This window comes from Pogona vitticeps, chromosome 2 (genome assembly GCF_051106095.1).
Source record: "Pogona vitticeps strain Pit_001003342236 chromosome 2, PviZW2.1, whole genome shotgun sequence".
Classification (NCBI taxonomy): Eukaryota; Metazoa; Chordata; class Lepidosauria; order Squamata; family Agamidae; genus Pogona; species Pogona vitticeps.
Genome location: NC_135784.1, coordinates 183570967 through 183581927, shown reverse-complemented (window position 1 = coordinate 183581927; position 10961 = coordinate 183570967). Strand labels below are relative to the sequence as shown.

Here is a 10961-nt window from a genome sequence, read left to right as displayed (position 1 = left end):
GAACCAGCAATTTCCCACAAACTTCCTAGTTTGGTTTTTGGTTCTTGCTGATCTCTAAGTCGGACAAAAGATCAAATGTGTCAGCAACGAATACACTATTACAGAGATCAAGGTATTGTACTGTTCATCTCATTGAAAAATTATAAAAGGCTATCTATTCTAGTCTCTCTCCTGATGATGATTTCTAACTAGTCGCCCTCCAATATATGTCCCTTCATCCCCTCATCAATGGTCCTGAGGGCTATGCCAATCACATTGCGTCTTTTAATTGGCCCTAACTGTACCGTCCAAGTTTTTTAATTAGCTTCGAGCCAGGTTCAAGGACTCATCAACATGATTCCATTTCCCCACCAACTACCAAGGTCTTGATGCCTTCTTCAGCTCCGTTATCTCAAAATATGTGAGCTTGGTTGGTTGAGCTTAGACATTTTACAGTATTTAAAAACTTGATGTTAACTCCATAGATAATGATTCCTTCACATTACCTACTCCTGTGGGTGGGAAGATTGCTTTATTTACTGCTAGGGTTGGCAAATAGAAAAACAGTGGAGATTGTGTTATTAACTTTGATCACTGATGGGAAACAATACAGAGATTCTAGGACACGACACTCACTTTCCTTTCCTCTCGGTGTGCAAATTAGTGGATTCCTTTCATGTCCCCCCTCTGTCTATGGATGGGAATAGTACAAAAGAAGACTTCCACTGTGTGGAGAAAGTGAAATGCAACACCTGAGAGCAGGCATGGTCACAGGCACATGACCAAAGGATTGCCGGAATCCCACTGTCTTGTCTAATGGGCCAATTTGATCCTGGAGCAGTTTGTCTCAGGGCTCCCAAAGAGTCCTCTCCCTTCTGATAGGCTTTCAGTTGATATCAACTGTAATGGTGCTCTCACCAGGCGGAAAAGAAATCATTGGGCTTTTTTGTGTCTGGCTATTTTGAATTTCTTTAAATTCTAAATTTATAGAATAATGACGTTGCAGGGTCCTGTAAGGCCAAGTCCAAACCCCTGCTCAATGCAGGAATAATTGAATTTCTCTAAGTTCAAAAAACACCTCAAAATAAAACACTGCTTCCTCCCATTCTCTTCCCATTGGAAGAAATTTGACTCCTTTGGCCAAGATACAATGAATACAAAGGTGGCAGTTTGAGCAGGGAGGCATATGAAATCTTTAAAATGTAGCCATTGTCAATTGGTTCCAACCCTAGTGGGTGCCTCCACAGCATCTGTCTGACTAGTTTGCCTGTACAGTCGTGCCCCGCTTTATGACGAAACTGCATTACGATGACGTTTTGCGATTGTTTTTGCAATTGCAAAATAATGGTCTGAATAGGGTTTTTTCACTTTGCGATGATTGGTTCCCTGCTTCGGGAACCGATTCTTCGCAAAACGACAATTTTCCTACAGCTGATTGGCGGTTTCAAAATGGCCACTGGGTAAATAAAATGGCTCCCTGCTGTTTTCTGGGACGGAATCCTCACAAGACAGCCACCAATGTTTTCGTTCTACGGCGATTTCGCTGGAATGAATTAAGATCGTAATGCGAGGCACCACTGTACAATAAAGATACAAATCTCCCTCCTCTCTCTTTTCCAGTGTCAACTATTTGATCGGCAAGGATACCTGGATCGAAAGATGGTTAGATGACGATGAATGCCAAGAGGAAGAATTTGAAAACTTGTGTAATGACCTCATCCAGTTTTTCAACACACTGACTATTTTGGGCTGCCAGAAGTAATGATGGAAGTATGGCCTGCAACGAGTTATTCATACCACGTGGGCTTTTGATCCATGGCTTTTTCCTGAAGTTCTAGCTTCCTGTATGTTCTGATCACTTAGTTTGTTCTCCAGATTGTTTGTAATAAAGAGCTGATTTCTTACTGGGTTGCTGTATTAATTGCTACGTTCACATTTTACTATAAGTATGGTGTTTGGTGGATTTTTTAAATCAATTGATTGACTGCTATATCAACATAGGAGAGCCTGATGCTTCATATAAAACAGATTCCTGACTGAAGGATTTTGAAATCTAAACTTCGGCCCAAGGGAAGAAGATCTAAAAAGCAATTAATTCAGTTCTGTATATTTTAAGCTTAGTTATAAACGTTCATCTTGCTAAATTGATTAGGTTTTCATCTGAATGCAAGGTGAGCAAATTTCTCAACCTACAAATCAGTTAGAACACGTATTACAATAGTCACACTTTTCTGAAGTTTATAATACACTTCACACATCAGGAAATGCATAGAAAAGTATATGGGGAAAGTTTTCACAGAATGTTTTTTAAAAAGCACATATTCGAAATATGTGCATACAAATGCATAAATTTAGAAGAGTCTGAACAAAATTGTGTTATGTTCACTGCAAGAATGACATTAATAGTTTTTATTGTGGTCACTATTTTTTCAATTTGCATAAAATGTCTCAGAGCAAAAATGAATGTCTTTTCCCTTTGTGAAGCAAAATATGTACAGACAGCAAACACAAGGTTTGGATGCTTGTTCAAAAGGATGCAAAGGCCTTTTGAACAAGCTTCTGGGTCCAAAAAGTCCAGACTTTAAGAGTTGAAGCTCTTATAAGGTAGCTACAGTATGCATAAAACTATGCATTATGCACAATTTGCATAAATCTCAATATGGCAAATACAAAACCTCTCGGGGAGATCAGTAAAAACGTCCTCCCTGTCTCACAGGCAAAGGGCAGTGGAAGGAAATTGTGGTTCCTTGTTCTTGCAGAACCTCTTCCCTGCCCCCCACATGTGAGAAGAGGAGGAGGAAAGATTTACAGCCCTAAATGGGATTTTCCCTTCCTCCTCTTCAAGTCAGCTCTGGAGTAAATTTTGGTAGGGCACAGAGCTCTGGAAGAGAGGGAGAAATAGTGGATCTGTGACACCAGTGATGTCTGTTCTAGTGGCTGACAGATACTTGGATACAGTGTAATCATTAGAAAGGCCCTGGAGAAATCCCTCATACAATGTGTACTGGGACGGCTTTCCACTTGGCCATACCTGTTGTGGGTTATCATGATTCTTCTATAATGATGTGGCCTGCCTTGACATATTGCATTTTGCATCAAAGTCTCAAAAAGCAGAGAGCAAAAGGATGAGACCTGTCACTTAGCAGAGCTGAAGCTACTGCTCAATTCTGTGTTCTTCATGAGTGTCAAAAGGAACATGTTTTCAGCTGATTGTTGTTGTTTTAATGTTATCCTGTGCCACATTCCCTGCTCCAGTTTCTCTCTCTGCTGGAGGCTGTTTGCCTTTTCCCCCATTGGTTGCTGAGGTCCTCTGGGTGGCTAATGGAAGGGGAAATCTTGTGGAAATGACAGTGGAGTCTGGTTTTCTCCATTTTTTCTTTCCTTGCAATGATATCATTGCAATGACCTCAACATCTAACTGCTTTCTTATTCTTACTTATGCCATTTTAATCAACCTCCATGCTATCCTCCTTCAATCTCTCTTGGGTGGAATCTCTGGCTTCTTTCCTGTGAAAAAGAAAGAAGGCATTTGTCTTACATATTCCAGGCAAATTTCTTTAGCCTTGAAGAATGTTTCTAAACTGCGTAAACCACCCCTAATGCTGGATGGAATGGATCAAAGTGTGGATGGAGAGAGAACAATCAGATAGCATGTGCTCAGGCAATCTCCATCTTCGAAAAAGGCCCTTCTTCAAGGAAGAAGGCACACAAGAGAGGGGAGGGGAGGAAATGACCAATGCACAATAGCTCCCCAATAGCAGGGTAGAACTGAGTGATTGGCAGAATCACCCACTGCATACTGGGACACAACTGATCTGCATAGTCCAACAAATATGACTAAGGAAATGCCCATGTCTAGTAAAGTGGTGAAGCATTGGGCTTTTTTCACTAAAAGACGCCAATGTGTTCAGGTCAATTACTTATTTTGTGGACTTCTGGAGCTTTTGAAATATGATTATTAACAAGGATAATCCATTCATAAGACATGAAAGAAAACTATCTTAATCATAGTAATAATCATAATTTTTAACATATATCAGTAAATTAACATCTCCAGAGATCTATTTCCAAACTATAGACAGCAAACAAAACTGTACCAGAAAAGATGATTCCCTACAAGAATCAGTAGCCCCTAAAGAAGGCCACAGAGTTAATGATTGATCAGCTGTAATGAGTTGGACTTTTAGGAAATAAAACCAAATTCTATGTCTGCCGGAAGGAGCCCTGTAGCAATGGGTCAATCCCTTTCTCGGCCCAGGCCAGGCATGAGAAGTGAACTTACCAGCGCTTCTGAATCCTGCTCCACAAGATGCTCCCAGTTTGTCTTCTCCTGCCTTTGGACAGAGCAGCCCCGTCCCCTTCTGCTCTTCTCCTCTTTCTGGCCTTTTATAACCCTCATTTTCTCCTTGTTTTGTCTTTTCCTTTTTTTAAGGTCTTGACCCTCTATATACCTCTGAGCCTTTCTTGCTGTTCTTTTCTACCTCAATGTGTGTAAATCTGGCAGTCTTCTCAAAATCCTTGTCCTCTGCCAGGGAGGGGGCAGCAGGTGCTTCCTTCTCTGGATCCCTTTCTTGTCCCTGCTTAATTCCTGCCCGAAATAGTGTGTGGTTTGGGGGTCACCCACCATCACCTTGGTGAGTCCAGACAGAGGCAGAAAAACAGACATAACTGCTGTAGATGCAACAGAGGCGCTGGCAGGGGAAATGGATTCAGACTCCTGTGGAGAGGAGCCTTATGCCTCAGGCCAAGCCCTGGATCTCTTCCACATCAACAGAGAAGAAGGGCTCAAAGCCATCAACTCACAGGACCTGGATCAGTACCAGTGCAAGGACAGTTTTCAGGGCCCTGGGGATGAGGAGGCTGAGGCTATTTCCCGCCAAAACCAGGTTGGGGGGGGAGGCATTTTCAAAAGACAAGGCCTGCCTTTCCTGGATGCTCTTTCACCAGAAACCTCCAGAGGGCGCCTCCACAGCTCATAAAGCAAGCTGAGAGCAGCAGCCATTTTGTGGGGCCACCTCATGGCTGCCATTTTGAAAGGCTTTATTTCCAGCAATGTTTCAGATCCCTCTCTTTGATGAGGATTCTTTAGTTAACAATCTAAGAAATAATGAATGCTACAGTTTCAGGGGAGATTCAGGGCAAATTACAGTGGAGTCAACCTGCCTCTAAGAAAGCTCCAAGTCATGTATGTCCTCCTGCAGTTGCAGTTACAGCACCAAACTTTGAGAAAGCGATGCACGCTAGTCTTCCAGGTACTCATTGTTATTATTTATTTTATTTCTATACTGCCCACCTGGCAGCCAAAGCCACTCTGGGTGGTTTACAACTTAACAGTAAAAACAATATAATCACAAAATATAACAATATCAATAAATTAAAAGGTACAAAACAAAATACCATAAAATACCGCTTGAGCACCTTCTCCTTCCCTGTTTTCCTCTCCTGATAAAGTAAAAACTGTTTTTCCATTGCCTCCTCATATGGACATTAGGGAATGTCACCAGATAAAGACATGGTCCACTCTTCTGGCCGATCCATGTGGTCAGCTGGAGATCCAAGAAGATGGTCAGACTTTGTTCTGCTGGAAGAATATGGTTTATTCACCTCTGAACAGACTCAGTGCCTGGGAATTCAGCTCATGGTGCATTTATGTTCCCTGAGGCAAAAACATCTTGCAGAAAGGCTGCCTTCTCAGCGTCCTTTGACAGATTGGTGGTCAATAATAATAATAATAATAATAATAATAATAATAATAATAATAATAATAATAAGAAGAAGAAGAAGAAGAAGAAGAAGAAGAAGAAGAAGAAGAAGAGTGGTTATACAGAGGGAGGGCAGAAAGGAAGTGCATTATTGCCCCCCAGCCCCTCCTTCTCACCATCAATAGTCTTTTTTCTTATTAAAAAGGAGGAAAAGAAGGAGGAATCACACATTGTAGGCCTTTGCAGCTGCCTCCGGGCATCAGGGCAAGGGGCCCTTGGGGAATGCTCACTATTCACCTGCCCTGAGAGATTTTTAAAAAGGAGAAGAAAAGAAAAGGATGGTGAGGGTAGGTGGCCTTATGTGGTAGGTGAGTAGCAGTTTGGTGGCTTACAGGCTAGGATCATGGTAGTGGTCATGGTGCCCAAAAAATCCAAGAGAAGAGTAAGGGCAAGCAGCATGCCAAAAGGTGCACAACCACTCAGGTCTTAGCACCAGAATATTCTTACATCCACTTACACAATTATGCTAAAAAGGAAGATCACAAAAAGAAACCATTTAGCATTTTTCCCAGAGTATATATAGTTACTAATTTTTCCATTCCTTTGGACCTTCACATTCTTCTTTTATCTATATTTTCCAATCCATATTTTGAGTCAAATTATAAAATCATTATAAAATAATTCCCAGTTTTTAGTCCTATTTTAGAAATGACATTTTATTTAATGCTTCTGCTAGTACATCCATCTCTGCCACTTCCAGTATCTTTTCTATGAACTCCTCAAGATACGGTACTTCTTCTTTCTTCCAGTGTTTCCCATATAGTATCCTTGCTGCAGTAATTACATCCATTATCAAATACAGTGGTGCCCCGCATAGCGAGGTTAATCTGTTCCGGATTAACCTTCGCTATGGGAAAACATCGTAAAACGGACCCAAAAAACCCATTGGAAATCATTAAACAAAGTTTAATGCGTTCCAAATGGGCCCAAAACTCACCGTTCTCCGATGTTTTCCCTTGTTCCGGCGGCCATCTTGGGTGTACCGGCGACCCTTTTTTGTGTTCTGGCGGCCATCTTGTGTGTACTGGCGGCCATTTTGAGAGTCCCGGTGGCCATCTTGGGTGTACCGGCACCCATTTTTTGTGTTCTGGCGGCCATTTTGGAACCGCTGAACAGCTGTTCCCCATGGTAATGCGAGCATGCCCTCGCATTAGCGATGGGGAAATCCGCATCGCAATGCGAATTCATTGTTCAACGGTGCACTCGTTATACGAGGCACCACTGTATCTCATTTCTTTATCTACAATATCAGGCATAATAGCCAATAAAAACAATTCTGAGTTAAATGCTATCATACAAGATACATTTTGGTAACATTTCATCTACTGATCTCCAATAATTTTTTGCTTCCCTACATGTACACCAGATATGACAAAAAGTACTCTCCTGTATTTTACATTTCCAGTATTTGTTGGAAATATTTTCATACATTTTAGACAGTTTAGCTGGAGTCATATGCCATCTATAAAACATTTTATAATTTTTTTCTTTAAAATTTACTGATTTTGTGAGTTTAATGTTATTCTGCCAGATTTGTGCCCACTGTTCTAAATTAAAATTATGACCAATGTTTTGTGCCCATTTTTTCATACAATCTTTCACCACTTCATCTTCCATTTTCATATTTAGGAGATATTCATACATTCTTTTAAATAGTTCATCACTTGTCCCTAAGAGTACTTTTATCAAATGCCATTTGTTCTTCACCAAAGCCCACTATTTTATCTTTTGCATACCTGGAGTCTAGTTGTAATCTCATCCACCAATCTAGAAAGACTTTCTGATCCTCTAGCTACTCTGTAGTTGTTAACACCTCACCTTTTTAAAGCAAATCACTATACCTCAAAGGTTTTGTTTAGTTCATTAAGGTTTGCTGTATAAATGCTTCTAATGTTCCCCCCGGAATTTTACTATATGTTTTTGTGTCTTATTCCAAATCCATAACAAAGACTTTCTTATCATATGATTATTGAAGACTTTATGATATTTAGCTTTTTGGTACTACTGTATACAAAAGCATGGCACCCAAACTAGGATCATGTCCCTCCAGTTTAAGCAACCTGACATTATCCAGAGCAGGGTTCAGGGAACTTTTTTACCTACCCCCAAATGTATATACGTTGACATTACCCCCCCCTTGGCTCTTGCCATCCGCGGCCGACCCCCCCCGCCTCTGTGCTCACCCGGGACCTGTGGCCACCGCCCAGGCAGCCAGTCTGGAGCCGCCACACCACTGGGAAAGCGCTTCCTTGGCGAGGGGAGGCGGGCGCCACATGGTTGGCAGGTCCACTGGCCATGAGCTCAGGTGAGGGAGGGTGGGAAGGGGGCCTCCTCACCAGCACACTGGGCAGATGGGTGTGGGCAGGAAGGAGAGCCCCACCCAGGGCTCTGCCGGGCAAAGAGTCCAGCTGGCCTGGCATGCCGCCCTCCCCTCTACTTTGGAGGTGAGGAGGGCAGGTGGGTACCCTGTACAGTTCCTTGCTAGGGCTCGCTCTCCCCATGATGGAATGCCCGCCTACACACAGCATAATTGAAAATAAAATGCCCGGGGGTAAAATGCCTGCCGTGACCGTCCTCATTACCCCCAGGATTTTCATTTTTACCCCATTTGGGGTAATTTACCCCTGTTCCCTGACTACCAATCCAGAGTAATCTATTCCTTAATCCAAGACAGTACACAGGCCCTATAGTAGATATCCCAATCCAGAGGACCGAGACCTGCCTTTTGTTTAGAGTCTTGTAATGCCTTCAACTTTAATCCTCAGGTTTTTTCCTTGCCAAACAAATTTCATTATTTTTCTATTAAAGTCCTGAAAAAGTGTTTGCTTTAACATCAGTGGTATGGTCTGAAAAAGAAAGATAAATTTAAGTAGCACATTCATTTTGATTACCACTGTTCTTCCCATCAATAAAAGTTGTAACTTGTCCCACTTTTCAAAATATTTCTGTATCTGCTAAAAAACTTTCATATAATTATCTTTTATTAATGTCCTTGTCTTGTTTGTTATTTAGATTCCCAAGTAGTTTATTCATTTTTTCTCTTGGAACCCCGTTGTGTTTATCAATTTGTGAATCTCCTTTATTTGAATATTTGTACCTAAAATTTTTATTTTCTGTTGGTTCAATTTCATTCCCATCGTTTCCCCAAAATTTGTTAGTGTTACTATAAGTTCATTCCAATAAGAGTATAAATAATAATATGGAAAATGGACTTGTCCCTTTCTGTATTTGAATGTCTTTTGTAAATTTTGTATTAATTTTGTATTAATTTTGATTTAGGCTTTTTGTTTAGTACAGTGGTGCCTCAATTTACAAACTTAATCCCTACTGGAATGGTGTTTGTAAGTCAAAACACCGTTTCCCATAGGAATGCATTGAAAACCGATTAATCCATTCCAGCCGAAGAAAAAAATCACAATTTTTTTAAAAAAAGAACACATAAGCCCGGTTGTAAGGTGCTGGGGCTTTAAGAAGAAAAAAAGCCCTCCAAAAATAAACAGTAAAGCCACCTCTGTTGCTGAGACTTTAAGAAGAAAAAACTCCAAAAATAAACAGCAAAGCCACCAACAACACAGCACAGAAACTTACCCGCCCCAGCCAAAACCCACCCAGAACAGTTTTTAAAAGGGAAAAACAGCAGCTTACCTCCCTGCACAGACACACACACACATGCTCACTCTGAAGCAGAAGGAGGCTCACCCAAGCCACTGCTGCTACCAACACACTCTCTAACTGCCAAAAGTGAAAGAGCTACAGTACAAATAAACAGCCTTGTTGCCACCTACAGTTAGAAATTTGAATTGCCCCCTTTTCCCTCTGCTTTTTTTCTGTTTGTAACTCGAAACTCCATTCACAACTCAAAGAAAAAATTTGCGAATGGAGCTGTTTGTAAGTCAAAATGTTTATAAATAGAGACGTTCGTAAGTTGAGGCACCACTGTATAATCTTTATCAACATGACAAATCCTTCCCCGTGTCCATCAATTCTAGTTGCTGGATCAAAAAAATTCCAGTTCAAATTGTCAAATGCCTTTTCTGCATCTAAAAGGATCATTGACATTGATTCCTCCAGATGCACTTCATAATATTCCAATATGTTTAGAATCATTCTAAGGTTTTGTTCTCATTTGCCTCTTTGGAAGGAAGCTGGATTGATCCTCATGAACTATTTGTGGAAGAAACTTTTGAGTCTGGTTGCTAATATTGTAGCATAAATTTTATAATCCATATTTAAGAGTGATATTAGTCTGTAGTTTTTAATTTCCATACCATTGGTTCCTTCCCTATGAATGGTGATAATTAATGCTTCTGTCCATGTTAGTGTCATTTAATAACATTTTTAGAGTGCTGTGAATGAGTGAGATGGTGGCAATTGGTAAGGGTGATATGTGCAGGATTGTCTTACAACAGCATGGTGTATGCTTGACTGATAAAAAAGTCATGATACATATACATAGGTCCAAGGCAGACCAGGGTGGAAAAGGAGCCTACAGTACATTAGCCCCTTGCTCAATGGCAGAGATATGCCCAGTTAGAGCAGCTGAGGGTTGTATTAAGCTTGGGGGGATGACACAAGGATATTTCTTTGAACATGAGGATGGCTCCCCGCTGACCAAATACCAGTTTTGGAAGTTGACAGACTGTGCTGTGGGAATACAGGGCAGTTGGTTTGGAACCCATTCTTTCAGGATTGGAGTGGCTTCTATGGCAGCTGCCCTAGGTTTTGGTCTTGAGGCTATTAAAAATTTAGGGTGGTAGGCATCCAATAATTATCAGAGATATGTCTGTGCTCTGAGTGGAAAGGGCATAGAGGAATGCTATGGGGGGAGCATTCAGCAATGCAAATTATTTGGTCCACAATGATCCCTCAGCTCGTTTGGACAGTGGATTGCCCCCTCACAGCATATCAATACAGCATGGAGGAGGATAAACAGAGAAATGTGTTGTGCAGTTTGTGATGGTCTGGGATTGGTAGTTGGTCAACCGGAGATCCTTGTGGACAAGTGTGAGGCCCCCAAATTGGAGGCCTTAGTGGGAGTGCCGTCGCTCTCGAAGAGAACCCTTCACACGCAAACATCCCCACCTCCGTCCCCAACGTGTCGGGAAGAGAAAGGCGTGGAGACCCCAGATTGGGAGCAAGAGGTCGCCGAACCCCTTACCTTAAATAAGGGGGTAGATACGGGAGATTTGGAGGCGACTATGAAAGGGTTAACCCTTACCC

General features: G+C 41.5%; 1 protein-coding gene across 3 annotated transcripts in view; it reads left to right on the top strand.

Annotated features, from left to right (window-relative positions):
• LOC110071225 (A.superbus venom factor 1) overlaps window positions 1–1883 on the top strand; it is a 139371-nt gene extending 137488 nt beyond the window's left edge. For all 3 annotated transcript variants that reach the window (XM_078386612.1, XM_078386614.1, XM_078386613.1), the window contains one exon: window positions 1600–1883. In XM_078386612.1, coding sequence (XP_078242738.1) covers window positions 1600–1741 — 142 coding nt within the window. In that variant the 3' untranslated portion in view covers window positions 1742–1883. The remainder of the gene's footprint in view (window positions 1–1599) is intronic.
• Window positions 1884–10961: the final 9078 nt, after the last annotated feature.